This window comes from Oncorhynchus kisutch, unplaced genomic scaffold (genome assembly GCF_002021735.2).
Source record: "Oncorhynchus kisutch isolate 150728-3 unplaced genomic scaffold, Okis_V2 scaffold3909, whole genome shotgun sequence".
Classification (NCBI taxonomy): domain Eukaryota; kingdom Metazoa; phylum Chordata; class Actinopteri; order Salmoniformes; family Salmonidae; genus Oncorhynchus; species Oncorhynchus kisutch.
The window spans coordinates 266427-292617 of NW_022265854.1; the positions used below are offsets into that span (position 1 = coordinate 266427).

General features: G+C 40.8%; 1 protein-coding gene across 1 annotated transcript; it reads right to left on the minus strand.

The window, feature by feature from the left end:
• Window positions 1–28: 28 nt before the first annotated feature.
• On the minus strand, window positions 29–24829 carry LOC109885976 (NLR family CARD domain-containing protein 3-like). Its single transcript, XM_031821183.1, is given in 11 exon segments — window positions 29–785; window positions 1160–1206; window positions 1747–1920; window positions 2598–2786; window positions 6383–8150; window positions 10235–10463; window positions 10593–10677; window positions 10945–11061; window positions 12371–12487; window positions 21512–21610; window positions 24700–24829. Coding segments are annotated over 10 exon segments (3342 nt in total). The 5' UTR covers window positions 21595–21610; window positions 24700–24829; the 3' UTR covers window positions 29–252.
• Window positions 24830–26191: the final 1362 nt, after the last annotated feature.

Below are 26191 nucleotides of genomic sequence, written 5' to 3' on the forward strand. Positions count from 1 at the left end.
TCCAGTTTGTATGTGTGTGTCTGTGTGTGTGTGTGTGTGTGTGTTTGTCCAGTGTGTGTTTGGATAGAGGGATAGATAGGTGAATGTGATCAGGTGGGTCAGTGTGTGTGTGTGTGTGTGTTTGTCCAGTTTGTTTGTCAGGTGATTATTAACACTGAGGAGTCATCACCCCAAACCCTAAACCCTGGATAGAGGGGCTCAGTGAATGTGGAGGTGAATGTGATCAGGTGGGTCAGTGTGTGTGTGTGTGTGTCAGGTGATTATTGACACTGAGGAGCCATCACCCCAAACCCTAATCCCTGGATAGAGGGGCTCAGTGAATGTGGAGGTGAATGTGATCAGGTGGGTCAGTGTGTCAGAGGAGGCTCTATAGAAGGACAGAGTGCCGGCTGGCCAGTCCAGATACACTCCTACTCTGTGGGGGCTGGAGGGGCGGACGTCTATGGTAGTCCGATTTTTATTGTGCCAGGCATAGTAACGGTTGTCAGTGCAGACCAGACTCCAGGACTTGCCATTCCATCCAAGACCACAGTCATTACCCCCTTCTCTCCTGCTGATTCCTTTATATGTCACTACTATACCAGCCCCTCTCCCACTCCACTCTACCTCCCAGTAACAGCGCCCAGTCAGACCCTCTCTACACATCACCTGTTCACAGTTCTCAAATCTCTCTGGGTGATCAGGATACGGCTGCTTCTTTCTCCTACATGTCACGTTTCTGTTCTCCTCAGAGAGAGAGAGGAGTCTGTTTACTGTGTTTGGGTCCAGTGTGAGATCACAGACATCAGATGGATGAAAACAGACACAATATTAGAAATCATCATCATTCATATTAGAATGTTAACTCAATTTTCAGTAATTAATTTAATGTAGATGTTTCTAGGTATCAAAAGGAGAAGTGAAGGTAACGTGAGACTTGTTGAATGATCAGATGTTATACTGTATGGTAATATAAAACACACTTATTCCGCTTTTATTACACACACACACACACAAAAAGCAACTCTTTGTAAACGTTGGTGTCTCTGATTTCTGATTCTGTAGAACTACAGCTGATATTTAATATGACCAAGTCAGTAATGATGGTGGTCTTTGACTTTGACTTAACTTGAATTAAGACTTATTCTTAGTCATATTCTTCACAGCAGTCAACACTCACATTTTCTAAGCCCAGGTTTCATTCTGTTCTCTCCACCATGTTCCACACTGTAGCGGTAAGCAGAAGAACAGACAGTCATTGAGGGATACACCTGAACACACACACACACACACACACACGGTCAGCAAATAACTAAGAATGGTTGTCTGTGTGTGTGTGTCCCCAGTGTGTGTGTCTCCAGATTGTATGTACAGTGTGTGTCCAGTGTGTGTGTGTGTCCTGTGTGTGTGTGTGTGTATATGTCCAGCGTGCATTCAGTGGGTGTCCAGCATGTGTCAGTGTGTGTGTGTGTGTGTCCAGTATGTGTGTCCAGTATGTGTGTGCGTGTGTCCAGTGTGTGTTTGTCCAGTGCGTGTGTGTGTCCAGTGTTTCCAGTGTTTGTGTGTGTGTCACAACAGATCTTGTGTGACACACACTGGGCACAGACACACTGGAAACACACACACACACACACACACACACACACACACACACACACACACAGTCAGTATATAACTTTGTCCAGGTGGTGGTAATAATGTTTTTCTTAACTATCCTGATAAGTCAAACATGTCTGATATGAACATTGACATAAACCCTCAACATACTTGAGTTTCTCCAGTCTGCAGTGTGGATCCTCCAGTCCAGCAGAGAGCAGTCTGACTCCTGAGTCTCCTGGGTGATTGTAGCTCAGGTCCAGCTCTCTCAGGTGTGAGTGGTTTGACCTCAGAGCTGAGACCAGAGAAGCACAGCCTTCCTCTGTGACTAGACAGCCTGACAGCCTGCAAAGAGTCAAATCATATTAAAATCACACTGATATTCTTTGGTGGTGAAAAGAGTGACAGTATATTTTTTCAACATATTCAGATATATCAGTGTCCTGAATCCATATCTATTCATAAATGCATGTATCATTATTAGAAATGACAAAAAATCTTAAGTACAGAGGCTACAACAAAAAATGCTAACCTATCACCATTACCAATAACAGAGACTACAACAAAACATGCTAACCTATCACCATTAACAATAACAGAGGCTACAACAAAACATGCTAACCTATCACCATTACCAATAACAGAGACTACAACAAAACATGCTAACCTCTCACCATTACCAATAACAGAGGCTACAACAAAACATGCTAACCTATCACCATTACCAATAACAGAGACTACAACAAAACATGCTAACATCTCACCATTACCAATAACAGAGGCTACAACAAAACATGCTAACCTCTCACCATTACCAATAACAGAGGCTACAACAAAACATGCTAACCTCTCACCATTACCAATAACAGAGGCTACAACAAAACATGCTAACCTCTCACCATTAACCTCAAACAAACATTCTATCTCAAATCCAAAATGCTGTCCAAACACATATGTTGTGGACTATGTGTGTCTGGTAAACACAGGTGGATCTGGTGATCAGTTATTACTTGTTGACCAACTTCAGGAATACTGAACTCAGAGTCTCCAGTTTACAGTGGGGATTCCCCAGTCCAGCAGAGAGCAGCTTCACTCCTGAATCCTTCAGGTCATTGTTACTCAGGTCCAGCTCTCTCAGGTGTGAGGGGTTTGACTCCAGAGCAGAGACCAGAGAAGCACAGCCTTCCTCTGTGACTCCACAGCCTGACAGCCTGACAAAGAGATCATCATGACTTCACAAACACACTGTTAATTTAACACCAGTAGTGTAGAAGGACAATGGCAGATGCATTTGGTTTATTCTCCCAAACAACATATAGATTTTATTTCACCTTTATAGGTAGGCAAATAATGGGGTGCAAAGGAGCAAAATAAATAAATAAATAAAAATTAAATACAGTTGGGAAAGAGGTAGTTGTTTGGGCTAAATTATAGGTGGGCTATGTACAGGTGCAGTAATCTGTGACCTGCTCTGACAGTTGGTGCTTAAAGCTAGGGAGGGAGATAAGTGTTTCCAGTTTCAGAGATTTTTGTAGTTCGTTCCAGTCATTGGCAGCAGAGGAAGGAGAGGCGGCCAAAGAAAGAATTGGTTCTGGGGGTGACTAGAGAGATATACCTGCTGGAGCGTGTGCCACAGGTGGGAGATGCTATGGTGACCAGCGAGCTGAGATAAGGGGGGACTTTGCCTAGCAGGGTCTTGTAGACGACATGGAGCCAGTGGGTTTGGCGACGAGTATGAAGCGAGGGCCAGCCAACGAGAGCATACAGGTCGCAATGGTGGGTAGTATATGGGGCTTTGGTGACAAAACGGATTGCACTGTGATAGACTGCATCCAATTTGTTGAGTAGGGTATTGGAGGCTATTTTGTAAATGACATCGCCAAAGTCGAGGATTGGTAGGATGGTCAGTTTTACAAGGGTATGTTTGGCAGCATGAGTGAAGGATGCTTTGTTGCGAAATAGGAAGCCAATTCTAGATTTAACTTTGGATTGGAGATGTTTGATATGGGTCTGGAAGGAGAGTTTACAGTCTAACCAGACACCTAAGTATTTGTAGTTGTCCACGTATTCTAAGTCAGAGCCGTCCAGAGTAGTGATGTTGGACAGGCGGGTAGGTGCAGGTAGCGATCGGTTGAAGAGCATGCATTTAGTTTTACTTGTATTTAAGAGCAATTGGAGGCCACGGAAGGAGAGTTGTATGGCATTGAAGCTTGCCTGGAGGGTTGTTAACACAGTGTCCAAAGAAGGGCCGGAAGTATACAGAATGGTGTCGTCTGCGTAGAGGTGGATCAGAGACTCACCAGCAGCAAGAGCGACCTCATTGATATATACAGAGAAGAGAGTCGGTCCAAGAATTGAACCCTGTGGCACCCCCATAGAGACTGCCAGAGGTCCGGACAGCAGACCCTCCGATTTGACACACTGAACTCTATCAGAGAAGTAGTTGGTGAACCAGGCGAGGCAATCATTTGAGAAACCAAGGCTGTCGAGTCTGCCGATGAGGATGTGGTGATTGACAGAGTCGAAAGCCTTGGCCAGATCAATGAATACGGCTGCACAGTAATGTTTCTTATCGATGGCGGTTAAGATATCGTTTAGGACCTTGAGCGTGGCTGAGGTGCACCCATGACCAGCTCTGAAACCAGATTGCATAGCAGAGAAGGTATGGTGAGATTCGAAATGGTCGGTAATCTGTTTGTTGACTTGGCTTTCGAAGACCTTAGAAAGGCATGGTAGGATAGATATAGGTCTGTAGCAGTTTGGGTCAAGAGTGTCCCCCCCTTTGAAGAGGGGGATGACCGCAGCTGCTTTCCAATCTTTGGGAATCTCAGACGACACGAAAGAGAGGTTGAACAGGCTAGTAATAGGGGTGGCAACAATTTCGGCAGATAATTTTAGAACGAAAGGGTCCAGATTGTCTAGCCCGGCTGATTTGTAGGGGTCCAGATTTTGCAGCTCTTTCAGAACATCAGCTGAACGGATTTTGGAGAAGGAGAAATGGGGAAGGCTTGGGCGAGTTGCTGTTGGGGGTGCAGTGCTGTTGACCGGGGTAGGAGTAGCCAGGTGGAAAGCATGGCCAGCCGTAGAAAAATGCTTATTGAAATTCTCAATTATGGTGGATTTATCAGTGGTGACAGTGTTTCCTATCTTCAGTGCAGTGGGCAGCTGGGAGGAGGTGTTCTTATTCTCCATGGACTTTACAGTGTCCCAGAACTTTTTTGAGTTAGTGTTGCAGGAAGCAAATTTCTGCTTGAAAAAGCTAGCCTTGGCTTTTCTAACTGCCTGTGTATAATGGTTTCTAGCTTCCCTGAACAGCTGCATATCACGGGGGCTGTTCGATGCTAATGCAGAACGCCAGAGGATGTTTTTGTGTTGGTTAAGGGCAGTCAGGTCTGGGGAGAACCAAGGGCTATATCTGTTCCTGGTTCTAAATTTCTTGAATGGGGCATGTTTATTTAAGATGGTTAGGAAGGCAGTTTAAAAAAAATATCCAGGCATCCTCTACTGACGGGATGAGATCAATATCCTTCCAGGATACCCTGGCCAGGTCGATTAGAAAGGCCTGCTCGCTGAAGTGTTTCAGGGAGCGTTTTACAGTGATGAGTGGAGGTCGTTTGACCGCTGACCCATTACGGATGCAGGCAATGAGGCAGTGATCGCTGAGATCTTGGTTGAAGACAGCAGAGGTGTATTTAGAGGGCAAGTTGGTTAGGATGATATCTATGAGGATGCCCGTGTTTAAGGCTTTGTGGAGGTACCTGGTAGGTTCATTGATAATTTGTGTGAGATTGAGGGCATCAAGTTTAGATTGTAGGATGGCTGGGGTGTTAAAGCATGTTCCAGTTTAGGTCACCTAGCACCACGAGCTCTGAAGATAGCTGGGGGGCAATCAGTTCACATATGGTGTCCAGAGCACAGCTGGGGGCAGAGGGTGGTCTATAGCAGGCGGCAACGGTGACAGACTTGTTTTTAGAGAGGTGGATTTTTAAAAGTAGAAGTTCAAATTGTTTGGGTACAAACCTGGATAGTAGGACAGAACTCTGCAGGCTATCTTTGCAGTAGATTGCAACACCGCCCCCTTTGGCAGTTCTATCTTGTCTGAAAATGTTGTAGTTTGGAATTAAAATTTCAGAATTTTTGGTGGTCTTCCTAAGCCAGGATTCAGACACAGCTAGAACATCCGGGTTGGCAGAGTGTGCTAAAGCAGTGAATAGAACAAACTTAGGGAGGAGGCTTCTAATGTTAACATGCATGAAACCAAGGCTATTACGGTTACAGAAGTCGTCAAAAGAGAGCGCCTGGGGAATAGGAGTGGAGCTAGGCACTGCAGGGCCTGGATTCACCTCTACATTGCCAGAGGAACATAGGAGGAGTAGAATAAGGGTGCGGCTAAAAGCAATAAGAATTGGTCGTCTAGAACGTCTGGAACAGAGAGTAAAAGGAGGTTTCTGGGGGCGATAAAATAGCATCAAGGTATAATGTACAGACAAAGGTATGGTAGGATGTGAATACAGTGGAGGTAAACCTAGGTAATGAGTGATGAAGAGAGAAATATTGTCTCTAGAAACATCATTGAAACCAGGAGATGTCATAGCATGTGTGGGTGGTGGAACTAATAGGTTGGATAAGGTATAGTGATTCATCTTCCATCTCCTAGAATTGTGTGGTCATAATGTTAAACTAATGTAAAAATCTATGCATTTATTCAATGTGTTATTCAATATAATATAATATAAATATTATAATACATATGTTTCTCTAAACTGAATATTTCTTCCTGATTAATAATGTCATTTTATTTACTCACAGAACAGCTCGGGAGGCTTTGACCACTGGCAGCAGCCTCAGAAGACCTTCCTCTGATCTGGAGTATTTCTTCAGGTCAAACACATCCAGCACCTTTTCTGAAGTCAGCAACACAAAGACCAGAGCTGACCACTGTGCAGGTGACAGTTTGAACCTAGAGAGACTTCCTGATCTCAGGTATCTTTGGATCTCCTCCACTAGAGAATGGTCATTCAGTTCATTCAGACAGTGGAACAGATTGATGCTCCTCTCTGGAGAGGGATTCTCCCTGATCTTCTCCTTGATGTACTTGATTGTTTCTTCATGGCTCTGTGAGCTGCTTCTTGTCTTTGTCAGTAGACCTCGTAAGTGCTTCTGATTGGACTCCAGTGAGAGGCCCAGAAGGAAGCGAAGGAAAAGGTCCAGGTTTCCCGTCTCACTTTGTAAGGCTTTATCCACAGCACCCTTGTAGAAAGCAATTTCAGGCTCGTCGTTTGTTTTCAGTTTGTCCATTAGATTCTCATTGTTGTTGATGAATGAGAGGCACACATATACAGCAGCCAGAAACTCCTGAATGCTCAGATGAACAAAGCAGTACACCTTGTTCAGGTACAGCCCACATTCCTCTTTAAAGAGCTGTGTGCACAATCCTGAGTACACTGAGGTGTCATTAACATCAATGCCAGACTCTTTCAGGTCTTCTTCATAGAAAATCAGATTGCCTTTCACAAGCTGTTGAAAAGCCAGTTTTCCCAGTGACAGAATGCTCTCTTTATTCCAGTGTGGACCTGTCTCTTCTTTCCCAAGATACTTTTCATTCTTCTGTTTGGTATGAAACTCCACAAGGTGTGTGTACATCTCAGTCAGAGTCTTGGGCATCTCTTCTCTCTTATGTTTCAGCATGTGTTCAAGGACTGTTGCAGAAATCCAACAGAAGACTGGAATGTGGCACATGATGTGGAGGCTCCTTGATGTCTTTATGTGTGAGATGATTCTGCTGGCCAGGTCCTCATCACTGAATCTCTTCCTGAAGTACTCCTCCTTCTGTGGGTCATTGAACCCTCGTACCTCTGTCACTTGGTCAACACATTCTGAAGGGATCTTATTGGCTGCTGCAGGTCAGGTAGTTATCCAGAGGAGAGCAGAGGGGAGCAGATTTCCCCTGATGAGATTTGTCAGCAGAACATCCACTGAGGTTGACTCTGTGACGTCACAACAGATCTTGTTCTTCTGGAAGTCTAGGGGCAGTCGGCACTCATCCAGACCATCAAAGATGAACAGAACTTTGTACTTGTCGTAGTTGGAGATTCCTGATTGTTTGGTTTCCATTGAGAAGTGATTGAGAAGTTCAATGAAAGTGTGTTTGTCCTTCTTCAAATTCAGCTCCCGAAAAGGGAATGAAAATACAAATTGGACATCCTGATTTGCTTTTCCTTCAGCCCAGTCCAGAATGAACTTCTGCACAGAGACTGTTTTTCCAATGCCAGCGACTCCCTTTGTCAGCACAGTTCTGATAGGTTTGTCTTGTCCAGTTAAGGGTTTGAAGATGTCGTTACATTTGATTGCAGTCTCTGGTCTTGCTTTTTTCCTGTTTGTTGTCTCAATCTGTCTCAGCTCATGTTCATTATTGACCTCTCCTGTTCCACCCTCTGTGATATAGAGCTCTGTGTAGATCTTATTGAGAAGTGTTGGGTTTCCTTGTTTAGCGATCCCCTCAAATACACATTGAAACTTCTTCTTTAGATTAGATTTGAGTTCAAGTTGGCAAATCACAGCAAGCTCATCTGAATCTAGAGATAACACAGAGGATATTAATATTACGTCTGTTTTAATGTCTACAGTATTGTAGGACTGTTATAAAGTTTTCAATTATAATAATTTATTCTCTTAACTGACTGTATAAATGTGTAAATGTTTTCATAATGCATTACAGACTGGTGTGACTGATTATATTATTATTGGTATTATTGATGGTATTATTAATGTTCTCTCTCTCTCTCTAAATGAATCACCACAACACATCCCTGCTGCTACTTGATGGGGTCACTAGGTGTTGTGTTCAGGCTAGAGGTCGACCGATTAACCGGAATGGCCGATTTCAAGTTTTCATAACAATCGGAAATTAGAATTTTTGGCACCGATTTTGCCGATTTTATTATTATTATTATTTTATTTTTTTACACCTTTATTAGTTCTAGGAACGGTGGGTTAACTGCCTCATTCAGTGGCAGAATGACAGATTTTCACCTGGTCAGCTCAGGGGATCGAATCTTGCAACCTTCAAGTTAACTAGTCCAACGCAATAACGACCTGCCTGCCTCTCGTTGCACTCCACAAGGAGACTGCCTGTTACGGGAGTAACAGTAAGTGCAGTAAGTTGGTAAGTTGCTAGCTCGCATTAAATGTATCTTATAAAAAACAATCAATCAATCATAATCACGAGTTAACTACACATGATGATATTACTAGATATTATCTAGCGTGTCCTGCTAGATAATATATATAATCTGACTGAGTATACAAGCATACAAGTATCAAGCATTGCGCTGTTTATGACTTCAAGCCAATCAAATCAAATCATCAAATCAAATGTTATTTGTCACATACACATGGTTAGCAGATGTTAGTGCGAGTGTAGTGAAATGCTTGTGCTTCTAGTTCCGACAATGCAGTAATAACCAAAAAGTAATCTAGCTAACAATTCCAAAAGTACTGTCTTATACACACAAGTGTAAGGGGATACACACAAGTGTAAGGGGATCTTACATGTACATAAAGATATATGAATGAGTGATGGTACAGAGCAGCATAGGCAAGATACAGTAGATGGTATCGAGTACAGTATATACATATGAGATGAGTATGTAAACAAAGTGGCATAGTTAAAGTGTCTAGTGATACATGTATTACATAAAGATGCAGTAGATGATATAGAGTACAGTATATACGTATGCATATGAGATGAATAATGTAGGGTATGTAAACATTATATTAGGTAGCATTGTTTAAAGTGGCTAGTGATATATTTTACATAATTTCCCATCAATTCCCATTATTAAAGTGGCTGGAGTTGAGTCAGTGTGTTGGCAGTGTGTTGGCAGCAACTCCTGAGATCAACTCCCGAGATGAGGCTGGTGTAACCGAAGTGAAATGGCTAGCTAGTTAGCGCACGCTAATAGCGTTTCAAACTTCACTCGCTCTGAACCTTGGGGTGGTTGTTTCCCTTGCTCTGCATGTGTAACGCTGCTTCGGGGGTGGCTGTTGTCGTTGTGTTCCTGGTTCGAGCCCAGGGAGGAGCGAGGAGAAGGACGGAAGCTATGCTGTTACACTGGCAATACTAAAGTGCCTATAAGAACATCCAATAGTCAAAGGTTAATGAAATACAAATGGTATAGAGGGAAATAGTCCTATAATAACTACAACCTAAAACTTCTTACCTGGGAATATTGAAGACTCATGTTAAAAGGAACCACCAGCTTTCATATGTTCTCATGTTCTGAGCAAGGAACTTAAACCTTATCTTTCTTACATAGCACATATTGCACTTTTACTCTCTTCTCCAACACTTTGTTTTTGCATTATTTAAACCAAATTGAACATGTATCATTATTTATTTGAGGATAAATTGATTTTATTGATGTATTAAGTTAAAATAAGTGTTCATTCAGTATTGATGTAATTGTCATTATTAAAAATACATTTATTTTGTATTTTTTAATATCATATCGGTATCTGCATTGAAAAATCATAATCAGTCGACCTCTAGTTATGGCTGCTACAATATCATTGAGTTACACAGCTACTTTAGCTGTACTTTAGCTACAGCTTTTAAATGTTATAAAACATCATTCAACATGAGGCAGACAGATCTTACATTTCTCCAGTGTGTCAGCAAGCTCCTTCTGGTTCATTTTCCTCAGGACGTGCAGTGTGATCTTCAGAGCCCCCTCTCTGGCACTGCTCTCCTGCTTCTCATCTTCAGCATCCACCACTTCCTTATCCTGCTTCTGACTCTCAAAGCCTTCTGGGAGTTCTGGACTAAGAATCCTCTTGAACATCTTCAGCTCGTTCTTCACAAATGTCATAATATTATCTTCAAGCATCTGAAATAAATAAAGTAAATAAGTTAAGCAAGAGAATAAATGCTTTCTCATTAACACATTAATGAATGATTGACAGATCAACTTTACTTGAGGTAAACAAAAACAAATGTACATAACAGGACCACATACACTGAATATGGAGTCCAGGTCTGTTTGACGACTCTGGGAAGACTGACCACTGAGAATCTCTGACTCTGATCTCTCCTGTTGGTTTCTGTGGACAAAACATGAGACATATACACACACACACACACACACACACACACACACACACACACACACACACACACACACACACACACACACACACAGGTAGGGAATGTTGTGTTTGTTTAATATTGTTTTAGGACTATGAAGATGGACAAAATGATGAGCCTATGGATTATGAAAACAACAACAATAAATGGGAAAGTGGGAGAGGAGAAATGACTAGAGACAGTGTTGTTTAACTCACTGACCATGACCCATGAGTTCTTCTTACCTTTGTTCAGTAGAAAAATCTCCCTCTCTAAAGGATATAGGAGGATTCATAGACCAGTCACTCTTCATGGACACACAGCTGGGTACAGGGGAGGCTGGTCTCTCCTGCTTGATTGGGCTTCAACACAACAGAGACAAACATTACATCTCTCATCTACTTTGAGCTCAGATGGGGAAACATAAGAGTTTCATTCCAAAAAGCTATTTATCCATTTCAGAAATGTTTGTAAATTAGCTTTTATTGTTTAAAGAAGTTGTTTATGTTAAGTTATGTTTTTTTGCTAAATGAGGAGATGGCACGTGGGTACCTGCTTCTATAAACCCATGAGGAGATGACACGTGGGTACCTGCTTCTATAAACCAATGAGGAGATGGCACGTGGGTACCTGCTTCTATAAACCAATGAGGAGATGGCACGTGGGTACCTGCTTCTATAAACCAATGAGGAGATGGCACGTGGGTACCTGCTTCTATAAACCAATGAGGAGATGGCACGTGGGTACCTGCTGCTATAAACCAATGAGGTGATGGCACGTGGGTACCTGCTTCTATAAACCAATGAGGTGATGGCACGTGGGTACCTGCTTCTATAAACCAATGACGAGATGCAGCGCGAACTGCGTCACAAATAGAACTGACTTCTAGACGCTCGTTGACGCGAATAATGAGACTATAAGGAGAACCAGTACTGAGTCAATGTGCAGGGTACCAGGTAGTTGAGGTAATAATGAGACTATAAGGAGAACCAGTACTGAGTCAATGTGCAGGGTACCAGGTAGTTGAGGTAATAATGAGACTATAAGGAGAACCAGTACTGAGTCAATGTGCAGGGTACCAGGTAGTTGAGGTAATAATGAGACTATAAGGAGTACCAGTACTGAGTCAATGTGCAGGGTACCAGGTAGTTGAGGTAATAATGAGTCTATAAGGAGTACCAGTACTGAGTCAATGTGCAGGGTACCAGGTAGTTGAGATAATAATGAGACTATAAGGAGTACCAGTACTGAGTCAATGTGCAGGGTACCAGGTAGTTGAGGTAATAATGAGACTATAAGGAGAACCAGTACTGAGTCAATGTGCAGGGTACCAGGTAGTTGAGGTAATTGAGGTAATATCCACATGTAGGTAGGGGTATAAGTGATTAGGCAACCAGAATAGAGATTACATCTCCTCATCCAGGGAGTTCAGACACACACACACACACACACACACACACACACACACACACACACACACACACACACACACACACACACACTGAGGGAATGTTGTGTTTGTTTAATATTGTTTTAGGACTAAGAAAATGGATAAAAGGATGAGCCTATGGATTATGAAAACAACAACAATAAATGGGAAAATGGGAGAGGAGAAATGACTAGAGACAGTGTTGTTTAACTCACTGACCAGGACCCATGAGTTCTTCTTACCTTTGTTCAGTAGAAAAGTCTCCCTCTCTAAACACTATAGGATGCATCATAGACCGGTCACTCTTCATGGACACACAGCTGGGAACAGGGGAGGCTGGTCTCTCCTGCTTGATTGGACTTCAACACAACAGAGACAAACATTACATCTCTCATCTACTCTGAGCTCAGATGGGGAAACATAAGAAGAGTTTCACAAATAGAACTGACTTCCAGACGTTAGTTAATGGCGCGAGCAGTGTGTCATTTTTAATAACGAAATTCATTTAGCGTCGCGAGCGTTGTAGTCAGTCTGTCAGCCCCGCTAAAAGGCTGGTGTCGTTACTCTGCCTTCTCCGGGGGATGTTGAGGTACATTTACTAACCGGGAGGGTTGAATTATGTAATTTATTGGAGGGCTGGAAGACGCACTCTCGAGGTTGTTTACTCACAATTTCAGATATTAAGATGATTTTTTATAATGAATGTCTACTGAGGTTGAGGTTCTGACTAGTGATTATTTACCCGGTGTTCAATACCTGCTATTGAGGCGCCCTGAAAATAATATTCAAAAGTTCGGTCCTTGGACACAGAGGGTTTAAACACTAAAGTTACCGTCCATCTAGTGAAGAGAGGAGAACCGGACAGAGGTAGCCAGCATCCGTCAACGAGAGAGGGAGAAGCCTCACCGGGATTTAACAGGTGGAAGAAACAACCGGGGAGCTCCATCGGTCCAGAAGAAATGCAGACAGCCGGTGATGATGTAGTGGTAGCTATGGTAACTAGGATGCTGCTGGTAGAGTAGCTAGCTAGCTTACCGAGCTGTACCGACTAGCTAGGATAACTAGGATGCTGCTGGTAGAGTAGCTAGCTAGCTTACCGAGCTGTACCGACTAGCTAGGATAACTAGGATGCTGCTGGTAGAGTAGCTAGCTAGCTTACCGAGCTGTACCGACTGGCTAGGATAACTAGCAGGTCGTTTCTGGCCCTCATCTCGATGATGATGACGAATCCGGTGAACAACAAAATGAAACAAGGATAGAAAGTGAAAAGGATCTGGCTACACTCACACTGTCCCTGACCGTAAAGAAAAAAGCAAATTGAACAATAAACTTCGGTGTCTCAACACTGTAACAAACTCCGTCGTTATTCCCCAAGATCACCTCAGTTCACTCTGCGCGTAACCGGCTTGGCGCCACACCGAACGTGGACGAGGACAGTTCTGTACGGGGACGCGGACAGTTCTGTACGGAGACGAGGACAGTTCTGTACGGGGACGCGGACAGTTCCAGAACGCGGACATGAGCAGTGCAACACAACCAACTGAACCCAGTCTTTACAGTGGGTTACATTAGTAATATTCATTTTTTATTATTATGTTAAACAAACATTCAATATGTTGAGATCTGGGACCATATCGCCAAAGTGTCTCAGAGTAGAACATTGGTCTTATAAGTGATGAGAATAAAGAATTTTTACACTTATGGGTATACGTGGGTGGTTAATAACTATGCATGAAGTCTCTAGTCCCATCTAGTCGGCAGATATTTAGGAAACCTCGTGAGCTGTCCTAAGTAGTTTTTATAATGCATTTATATAAACTAAGGTTGAGGTATTTACCTGGGATTCAATACCTGCTATTCAATACCTCACTTTTTTTCTCTCCTAAAAAGTTATTAATTCACGGACAGACGTTGGTGGGGCAGCTGATAAATAAAGTATATTTTTCTCATTAATTCCTTAGAGCTCAAACCTGCCCCATCTTTTCCAAGCCAATTTCTGGACTTTCACATAGAGGTCACTAGGTCACCCAGTTCAAATCACATATGAAAAATAAAACAGGTGTCTTGTTGATCAAGTGTTCTGCCTTGAAATAATAAATATAATAAAATAACAAAACAAAAACAGCAAAATGCTGAGACAGGTTTAGATTAACAAAATAATCAGTGCTATTTAGTACTATAATGGTATTTACTAACATAATATTATTACTATAACAGTTTCTAAAATAATTAGGGTTTAGGCTAAAATAGGTAATACGTAGGGTTAGATGCTGATGTAAAAAGGGCTTTATAAATACATTTGATTGATTGATAGGTTTAGGGATTTAAAGGTAAAAAAACAGTATGGGTTTATAGCTCTCTTGCTCCTCCCTGTGGCCTTCTGTGGGTACTACATAACTCATTCACAACACCTGCTAGGCTCATAATCTGAGGTAGCAACTGCGTCAGATCTACAAATCAATGAGCTAGACCTGTCCATTTGTTTTCTAACTCAGTGAAACTGCGCAGCATTCACTCAATCCGATGTCTACGAACGAACATTTCGATGCATATCAAATTACCCAGCAGCCATTTAGAAACAAGTCATCAAAAAAAAGTGTTGTTTCTTAATTTAAAAAATGTCTTCTGGCTGTTTAAATCGGCCACGTCTTGAAAAAGAGGACAGGGACATATGTTTTAGTTAGGTGGTATATCGTTTTCTGAAAACAAATATGGTAACCATGACCAGAAAAGGTTTAAGGTTTAGCACTGTGGGTCACCACAACGTGTATCCAGGCGAACAGTGATCACGCACACCAAGTAGCTGTATCCCTGTTAATAATAAGTAACCTGGGAAGATTGGCCAAGATGGCTGCTTGAACAGACGCTCTTTTACCGAGCTCCGTACCAAACTTCAGAAAGATTGTGAAAAAAAAAAAAAATCTTTAAAGTTTAGTCATTATTATTTTTATTTGTTCAAGATATAAGACCTCTCCTGTGACTGGAATGATAATTGGATAATTTATTTCAGCATGTCCATGCAAAGTCGTGACAAAAAAAGGAAAAAGTTAGCCGTTCTATTGCTAATCAACAAGAGAGAAACGTGCTTATAGACAACTGCCATAACTACACTTGGCCTATGGATAATATCATGCTTTCGAATGCTGAAGATGACGAATTCCCCTCTTTACCGGTTACTCCGTGCAAACCTCCACCCTCCAAAAAACCCAACATGAACTCTGACATCGTGGCTACCCTCTCCTTACTCATCAACTCCAGGTGTGACGCCATTGAGAAAATGGTAGGCGCGAACACCATGGTTATCGAAGGCTTGAAAAAGACTGTGGAGTTTGCATGTGGTGAAATTAATGATGTAAAAACGAGAGTGGCAAAAGTTGAAAAAAATGTGGAAAGGGTGGAAAAGAATAACAATGTCTACCATAGACGTCTCACTGATCTGGAACAATACACAAGAAAATGGAACCTGAGACTCTACGGCTTGCCAGAGGTGGAGAATGAAGATGTGCGAGGAGAGGCTATCCGTATCTGCCAAGAAGTTTTGCCTGCAGAGAAGAACAAAGTTGGTGATACCATCGACGTTGTACATCGCCTCGGCAAGAAGCAACAGCAAAGCGATTCAAGACCCAGGGGTATCATCATCCTATTCACTACCAGATTCTACAGGGATGCTGTCTGGAAAGCTGCTAGGAAGAACGCCTTCCTTCAGAGCCATGGTATGCGTTTCGCCGAGCATCTCAGCCCGGAAGACATAGAAAGAAGGAACAAGTTGTGGCCAACGATCAAGATAGCACGAAGTGAGGGGAAGGCTGCTTACTTCGTCGGAGGACGAGGTTTCATCAACGGTTCAGAAATCCATATTCCTCCCTAAAATCTCACCAGAAGGAACAGGTTGATGGTTTCAGCCATGGTATTCTCATTTTCCTTATGTGGTTTACCTAACAAGCATCAGGTGACTATTTTAAAGGAATACTCAGGTATTTCAATTCATTAATTTGTTCTTGTATGACCAGAAGTCCTATTTTGTTTATAAACTTAGGAAGAAGATTGAAAGCTGTATGTATTTATGTATACAGTAACTAAGATACTGTCCTAAATGGCATACAGGTCTGCTCTGACTTTACACGGTTATTGTTCTATTTAGTTATTAATACTTATTTCCAAAAAAGGTCTTAGGAACGTTTATATGTAAAACATTTTGTTATACAATTATTTTATGATCAGTTTTCATATGTACTTAAAATAGTAGGTACCCTTTTATTTAAATTATTATTTATTTTATTTCTCAAAATAGTTCCTGATTACACTAAAGAGGGTTTTTAGTCTCTCTTACTACAAGAACCCTTGGTTTGGTCTTGAACATAATTTCCAGTTGAGTTGAATTTCAAAGGTTATGGAATAAGCTATTTTCACTTTAAATGGACTTAAATGGTGCAGATCTCGGTTCCTTATCGTTTACGTTCACTGCTCCTACGTCTTTGACTCATCCTACTACAGTTTATACTTTTATAGAATCTTTGTTGTTTTGTCTTTGTCTATATTATCTCTTAATGCTAGGGGATTACGAAACAGTGTGAAGCGCAAGGCCTTATTTCTATTTGCTAAATAATTTCAAACAGATTTTTGCTTTTTTCAAGAGTCTCACTCAATTTCTGCTGATGCCAACTTCTGGAGGTCACAGTGGGGCAACGATATTTGGCTTTCCCATGGATCTGAACGCTCTGCTGGTGTCACTACAATGAAAAATACCTTTGGTGGTAATATTCTACACTCGGAATGTGACCCCTTTGGTCACTTTATTTGTCTTGTGATCAGTTACAATGACATTACACTCATTACTGTAAACTTCTACGGGTACAACACCAAACATGAGAATGATGAGTTGCTTGAATCTATAGAGAAACATATACTTCATTGGTTATCTAAATTTCCCAATTCGTTATTATTGATAGGAGGGGACTTTAACATTACTATAGATAATTCAACTGATAGATGGCCCCCAGGTAGGCCAACCAATCAGAATTTGGGTTTAATACTTTTTATGGAAAAGTTTGATCTTACTGATATATGGAGAGAGAGGTTTCCGGCCGAAAGATCATTCACTTGGAGTAACAAAACAGGCTCCAGACAATCCAGAATAGATTTTAGGCTTATATCCAAATGTATTGATAGTGAGTGTGTTACTACATATATTTGTACTACTCCCCTCACAGACCATAAGGCTATTTACATTGATATCAACATATTTACCCCTGATACGAACCTTGGTAGAACATCCTACTGGAAGCTAAATAGCTCATTATTAAATAATGATATCGTTACATTTGAGGTTAAAGATCTGCTCTCACACTTTTGGGAGGGGTTAAACACTAAAGTTACCGTCCATCTAGTGTAGAGAGGAGGGGTTAAACACTAAAGTTACCGTCCATCTAGTGTAGAGAGGAGGGGTTAAACACTAAAGTTACCGTCCAGCTAGTGTAGAGAGGAGGGGTTAAACACTAAAGTTACCGTCCATCTTGTGAAGAGAGGAGGGGTTAAACACTAAAGTTACCGTCCATCTTGTGAAGAGAGGAGGGGTTAAACACTAAAGTTACCGTCCATCTAGTGTAGAGAGGAGGGGTTAAACACTAAAGTTACCGTCCATCTAGTGTAGAGAGGAGGGGTTAAACACTAAAGTTACCGTCCATCTAGTGTAGAGAGGAGGGGTTAAACACTAAAGTTACCGTCCATCTAGTGAAGAGAGGAGGGGTTAAACACTAAAGTTACCGTCCATCTAGTGAAGAGAGGAGGGGTTAAACACTAAAGTTACCGTCCATCTAGTGAAGAGAGGAGGGGTTAAACACTAAAGTTACCGTCCATCTAGTGTAGAGAGGAGGGGATAAACACTAAAGTTACCGTCCATCTAGTGTAGAGAGGAGGGGTTAAACACTAAAGTTACCGTCCATCTAGTGTAGAGAGGAGGGGTTAAACACTAAAGTTACCGTCCATCTAGTGAAGAGAGGAGGGGTTAAACACTAAAGTTACCGTCCATCTAGTGAAGAGAGGAGGGGTTAAACACTAAAGTTACCGTCCATCTAGTGAAGAGAGGAGGGGTTAAACACTAAAGTTACCGTCCATCTAGTGTAGAGAGGAGGGGTTAAACACTAAAGTTACCGTCCATCTAGTGAAGAGAGGGGTTAAACACTAAAGTTACCGTCCATCTAGTGTAGAGAGGAGGGGTTAAACACTAAAGTTACCGTCCATCTAGTGTAGAGAGGAGGGGTTAAACACTAAAGTTACCGTCCATCTAGTGTAGAGAGGAGGGGTTAAACACTAAAGTTACCGTCCATCTAGTGTAGAGAGGAGGGGTTAAACACTAAAGTTACCGTCCATCTATTGAAGAGAGGAGGGGTTAAACACTAAAGTTACCGTCCATCTAGTGTAGAGAGGAGGGGTTAAACACTAAAGTTACCGTCCATCTAGTGTAGAGAGGAGGGGTTAAACACTAAAGTTACCGTCCATCTAGTGTAGAGAGGAGGGGTTAAACACTAAAGTTACCGTCCATCTAGTGTAGAGAGGAGGGGTTAAACACTAAAGTTACCGTCCATCTAGTGAAGAGAGGAGGGGTTAAACACTAAAGTTACCGTCCATCTAGTGAAGAGAGGAGGGGTTAAACACTAAAGTTACCGTCCATCTAGTGAAGAGAGGAGGGGTTAAACACTAAAGTTACCGTCCATCTAGTGAAGAGAGGGGTTAAACACTAAAGTTACCGTCCATCTAGTGAAGAGAGGAGGGGTTAAACACTAAAGTTACCGTCCATCTAGTGAAGAGAGGAGGGGTTAAACACTAAAGTTACCGTCCATCTAGTGAAGAGAGGAGGGGTTAAACACTAAAGTTACCGTCCATCTAGTGTAGAGAGGAGGGGTTAAACACTAAAGTTACCGTCCATCTAGTGTAGAGAGGAGGGGTTAAACACTAAAGTTACCGTCCATCTAGTGTAGAGAGGAGGGGTTAAACACTAAAGTTACCGTCCATCTAGTGAAGAGAGGAGGGGTTAAACACTAAAGTTACCGTCCATCTAGTGAAGAGAGGAGGGGTTAAACACTAAAGTTACCGTCCATCTAGTGAAGAGAGGAGGGGTTAAACACTAAAGTTACCGTCCATCTAGTGAAGAGAGGGGTTAAACACTAAAGTTACCGTCCATCTAGTGTAGAGAGGAGGGGTTAAACACTAAAGTTACCGTCCATCTAGTGTAGAGAGGAGGGGTTAAACACTAAAGTTACCGTCCATCTTGTGAAGAGAGGAGGGGTTAAACACTAAAGTTACCGTCCATCTAGTGTAGAGAGGAGGGGTTAAACACTAAAGTTACCGTCCATCTAGTGTAGAGAGGAGGGGTTAAACACTAAAGTTACCGTCCATCTAGTGAAGAGAGGAGGGGTTAAACACTAAAGTTACCGTCCATCTAGTGAAGAGAGGAGGGGTTAAACACTAAATTTACCGTCCATCTTGTGAAGATAGGAGGGGTTAAACACTAAAGTTACCGTCCATCTAGTGAAGAGAGGAGGGGTTAAACACTAAAGTTACCGTCCATCTAGTGAAGAGAGGAGGGGTTAAACACTAAAGTTACCGTCCATCTAGTGAAGAGAGGGGTTAAACACTAAAGTTACCGTCCATCTAGTGTAGAGAGGAGGGGTTAAACACTAAAGTTACCGTCCATCTAGTGTAGAGAGGAGGGGTTAAACACTAAAGTTACCGTCCATCTAGTGTAGAGAGGAGGGGTTAAACACTAAAGTTACCGTCCATCTAGTGAAGAGAGGAGGGGTTAAACACTAAAGTTACCGTCCATCTTGTGTAGAGAGGAGGGGTTAAACACTAAAGTTACCGTCCATCTTGTGAAGAGAGGAGGGGTTAAACACTAAAGTTACCGTCCATCTAGTGAAGAGAGGGGTTAAACACTAAAGTTACCGTCCATCTAGTGAAGAGAGGAGGGGTTAAACACTAAAGTTACCGTCCATCTAGTGAAGAGAGGAGGAGTTAAGAACGGAGCAGAAGAGACATGTTTGTTGTTTGCTGTAACTAATGGTCAACGTTGTATTGTAATGTATGTATTGTAATGCCAGAGTTGACGTGGACCATTGTTCAAACAAAGAGATGCCTCCCTGACCACCAGTGTGTTTAGATATAATGAAGATCAATTCAGTGAAGAAGAACCTCTAGAGTTCTGACCAAAGAGCCCTATAAAGGGTTAAATATATACTGTATACTCAGACAGGCTAACCTCCTATAAAGGGATCTATATATATTCTATATATACTGTATACTCAGACACTTCCTAACCTCCTATAAAGGGTTCTATATATATTCTATATATACTGTATACTCAGACACTTCCTAACCTCCTATAAAGGGTTCTATATATATTCTATATATACTGTATACTCAGACACTTCCTAACCTCCTATAAAGGGTTCTATATATATTCTATATATACTGTATACTCAGACACTTCCTAACCTCCTATAAAGGGTTCTATATATATTCTATATATACTGTATACTCAGACACTTCCTAACCTCCTATAAAGGGTTCTATATATATAATGTATACTCAGACACTTCCTAACCTCCTATAAAGGGTTCTATATATAATGTATACTCAGACAGGCTAACCTCCTATAAAGGGTTCTATATATACTGTATACTCAGACAGGCTAACCTCCTATAAAGGGTTCTATATATATTCTATATATACTGTATACTCAGACACTTCCTAACCTCCTATAAAGGGTTCTATATATATTCTATATATACTGTATACTCAGACACTTCCTAACCTCCTATAAAGGGTTCTATATATATTCTATATATACTGTATACTCAGACACTTCCTAACCTCCTATAACGGGTTCTATATATACTGTATACTCAGACACTTCCTAACCTCCTATAACGGGTTCTATATATACTGTATACTCGGACACTTCCTAACCTCCTATAAAGGGTTCTATATATACTGTATACTCAGACACTTCCTAACCTCCTATAAAGGGTTCTATATATACTGTATACTCAGACACTTCCTGACCTCCTATAAAGGGTTCTATACAGAACTTTAGCTGTTCTGTATATTTTAGGAAGATAGAAGTGTGTGTGTGTGTGTGTGTGTGTGTGTGTGTGTGTGCTGGTGAGACAACCACATACCACAGTCTAATATACAGGATACAAACATTCCATTCCAGCTATATAGCGTTTTGAAAAACCAAAATTCATCCACAAAAAAACGATTAATTAAAATGTTAGAACAACAATAATTTACAGACAAGGTTCCCCTGAGCAATACTGTCTGATAAATAACAGATGTGAACAAATTGTCGAAACACGTTTTAGAAACTAACATTGTAATCTCACCTCTTAGCTTTGGTGTCATGTTCCCCAGAGAGTCTCATTTTGGAGGCAGGGCCCCCCTTCTTTCTTGCTCCAGAGAGACTCATTTTAGAGAACTGACCCCTAAACAGAGATCCAACATGTTGGTTGTGGTTAACACAGTGACAACTAAACAGAGATCCAACATGTTGGTTGTGGTTAACATAGTGACAACTAAACAGAGATCCAACATGTTGGTTGTGGTTAACACAGTGACAACTAAACAGAGATCCAACATGTTAGTTGTGGTTAACACAGTGACAACTAAACAGAGATCCAACATGTTGGTTGTGGTTAACACAGTGACAACTAAACAGAGATCCAACATGTTGGTTGTGGTTAACACAGTGACAACTAAACAGAGATCCAACATGTTGGTTGTGGTTAACACAGTGACAACTAAACAGAGATCCAACATGTTGGTTGTGGTTAACACAGTGACAACTAAACAGAGATCCAACATGTTGGTTGTGGTTAACACAGTGACAACTAAACAGAGATCCAACATGTTGGTTGTGGTTAACACAGTGACCCCTAAACAGAGATCCAACATGTTGGTTGTGGTTAACACAGTGACAACTAAACAGAGATCCAACATGTTGGTTGTGGTTAACACAGTGACAACTAAACAGAGATCCAACATGTTGGTTGTGGTTAACACAGTGACAACTAAACAGAGATCCAACATGTTGGTTGTGGTTAACACAGTGACAACTAAACAGAGATCCAACATGTTGGTTGTGGTTAACACAGTGACAACTAAACAGAGATCCAGCATGTTGGTTGTGTTTAACACAGTGACAACTAAACAGAGATCCAGCATGTTGGTTGTGTTTAACACAGTGACAACTAAACAGAGATCCAGCATGTTGGTTGTGTTTAACACAGTGACAACTAAACAGAGATCCAGCATGTTGGTTGTGTTTAACACAGTGACAACTAAACAGAGATCCAGCATGTTGGTTGTGTTTAACACAGTGACAACTAAACAGAGATCCAGCATGTTGGTTGTGGTTAACACAGTGACAACTTATTTGATTGATTATTTGATTGATTGTCAATTATAATTATTGAAGGTCAATTGTTCTCATTTATTCATTATCTCTTTGAGAAATTAATCATTTACTAAAAGACACATCCAGACAGTCAGGTGATTTAATGCATCACATGAACATGTAGTTGTGACTGATATTTTTCACCTTTTATCCATGTAGTGGAACTAATAATATTAATAATAATAATAATATAATAATAATATTCAATAATAATAATAATAATTATAACGTCTCACTTTCTCTTTTAATAATTTCTCTCATTCTAGTGTGTTGCTTTGTTCAACAGGTATGATATTATGATGCTGTTACTGAATTCAGTTCATAATAACAATGTAATGAAAAGTCTGTTCAGTGGATTCATTCCAAATTACACAGGAAGCAGGAGCTCATTGGAATTTAGAAAACAACAAATGTTCTGATATTCTGAAAGACGACTTACAATTTATACATAAAACATATACAAATTGTAAAATAACCTCAATATATATTATATAGCTATATGAACAACATGTTATAATGTGACTTGACTACACCCAGTTAGCTATATGAACAACATGTTATAATGTGACTTGACTACACCCAGTTAGCTATATGAACAACATGTTATAATGTGACTTGACTACACCCAGTTAGCTATATGAACAACATGTTATAATATGACTTGACTACACCCAGTTAGCTATATGAACAACATGTTATAATGTGACTTGACTACACCCAGTTAGCTATATGAACAACATGTTATAATGTGACTTGACTACACCCAGTTAGCTATATGAACAACATGTTATAATGTGACTTGACTACACCCAGTTAGCTATATGAACAACATGTTATAATGTGACTTGACTACACCCAGTTAGCTGTATGAACAACATGTTATAATGTGACTTGACTACACCCAGTTAGCTATATGAACAACATGTTATAATGTGACTTGACTACACCCAGTTAGCTATATGAACAACATGTTATAATGTGACTTGACTACACCCAGTTAGCTATATGAACAACATGTTATAATGTGACTTGACTACACCCAGTTAGCTATATGAACAACATGTTATAATGTGACTTGACTACACCCAGTTAGCTATATGAACAACATGTTATAATGTGACTTGACTACACCCAGTTAGCTATATGAACAACATGTTATAATGTGACTTGACTACACCCAGTTAGCTATATGAACAACATGTTATAATGTGACTTGACTACACCCAGTTAGCTATATGAACAACATGTTATAATGTGACTTGACTACACCCAGTTAGCTATATGAACAACATGTTATAATGTGACTTGACTACACCCAGTTAGCTATATGAACAACATGTTATAATGTGACTTGACTACACCCAGTTAGCTATATGAACAACATGTTATAATGTGACTTGACTACACCCAGTTAGCTATATGAACAACATGTTATAATGTGACTTGACTACACCCAGTTAGCTATATGAACAACATGTTATAATGTGACTTGACTACACCCAGTTAGCTATATGAACAACATGTTATAATGTGACTTGACTACACCCAGTTAGCTATATGAACAACATGTTATAATGTGACTTGACTACACCCAGTTAGCTATATGAACAACATGTTATAATGTGACTTGACTACACCCAGTTAGCTATATGAACAACATGTTATAATGTGACTTGACTACACCCAGTTAGCTATATGAACAACATGTTATAATGTGACTTGACTACACCCAGTTAGCTATATGAACAACATGTTATAATGTGACTTGACTACACCCAGTTAGCTATATGAACAACATGTTATAATGTGACTTGACTACACCCAGTTAGCTATATGAACAACATGTTATAATGTGACTTGACTACACCCAGTTAGCTATATGAACAACATGTTATAATGTGACTTGCCTACACCCAGTTAGCTATATGAACAACATGTTATAATGTGACTTGACTACACCCAGTTAGCGCCATTTTGTATGATTGAACTGTCACGTAGCTGTCCCAGGTGAAATGGACTGTTAGATCTGAGTGTTTTACTGTCATTCACTATACTAAAATAACACCAGACATTGAATTTCTCTACACACTTTACAATAATCACTGGGAAGATTCTTACCTTGTAGCCTGAATTCACAACCAGAACATATCAAGTCATTGAGATATTTTCCGTTGCGCTGAGGGAGCACCTTCCTGATGACAAGTGTCTCTGTATCTATGTTCTAGGTTCAGTTGATCTTTGGATGTAATAACATCTGGTCAAAGTCTGGTGACACAACACCATAGTATATCATAACCATAACAGCAGTTGGCCAGTAAAGGCCATGGAATACTATAAAACAGGGTTCGTCAACTAGGTTTTGCTTCGGGACAATTGTTTTCTGAGTTAAAGTCGGTGGGTCAGAACATAATTAACATATAATATTTGCACAGTGAATAGGTCTACACTACAAATTTAACGACATGTTTAATATATTTGATTAGTACACAATACATTCATTTCTTTCATTGACAAAATATAATTTTGATCAGATTTAGTTTATAAAATCACCAATATCTCTATTAAATTATAATGTTTTGTTTATTTCTCTGTGTGTTGATTGGTGGGTAAAAACAGGTCTATCAAATCTAATCAAATCTAATTTATTTACATAGCCCTTCGTACATCAGCTGATATCTCAAAGTGCTGTACAGAAACCCAGCCTAAAACCCCAAACAGCAAGCAATGCAGGTGTAGAAGCACGGTGGCTAGGAAAAACTCACTAGAAAGGCCAAAACCTAGGAAGAAACCTAGAGAGGAACCAGGCTATGTGGGGTGGCCAGTCTTCTTCTGGCTTTGTCGGGTGGAGATTATAACAGAACATGGCCAAGATGTTCAAATGTTCATAAATGACCAGCATGGTCCAATAATAATAAGGCAGAACAGTTGAAACTGGAGCAGCAGCACGGCCAGGTGGACTGGGGACAGCAAGGAGTCATCATGTCAGGTAGTCCTGAGGCATGGTCCTAGGGCTCAGGTCCTCCGAGAGAGAGAAAGAAAGAGAGAAAGAGAGAATTAGAGAGAGCAAACTTAAATTCACACAGGACACCGGATAGGACAGGAGAAATACTCCAGATATAACAAACTGACCCCCCGACACATAAACTACTGCAGCATAAATACTGGAGGCTGAGACAGGAGGGGTCAGGAGACACTGTGTCTATGTAGCCTACTGTAGTCTACACTACTTTATTAATGGGTAAACAGGTCTATGTAGCCTACTGTAGTCTACACTACTTTATTAATGGGTAAAACAGGTCTATGTAGCCTACTGTAGTCTACACTACTTTATTAATGGGTAAAACAGGTCTATGTAGCCTACTGTAGTCTACACTACTTTATTAATGGGTAAAACAGGTCTATGTAGCCTACTGAAGTCTACACTACTTTATTAATGGGTAAAACAGGTCTATGTAGCCTACTGTAGTCTACACTACTTTATTAATGGGGTAAACAGGTCTATGTAGCCTACTGTAGTCTACACTACTGTATTAACAACCCTAGCTCACGAATTGTCTGAGAACTCTGGGGTCGATAATTCTCTAACAAATTGGTTTGACAGTGTGTTTGG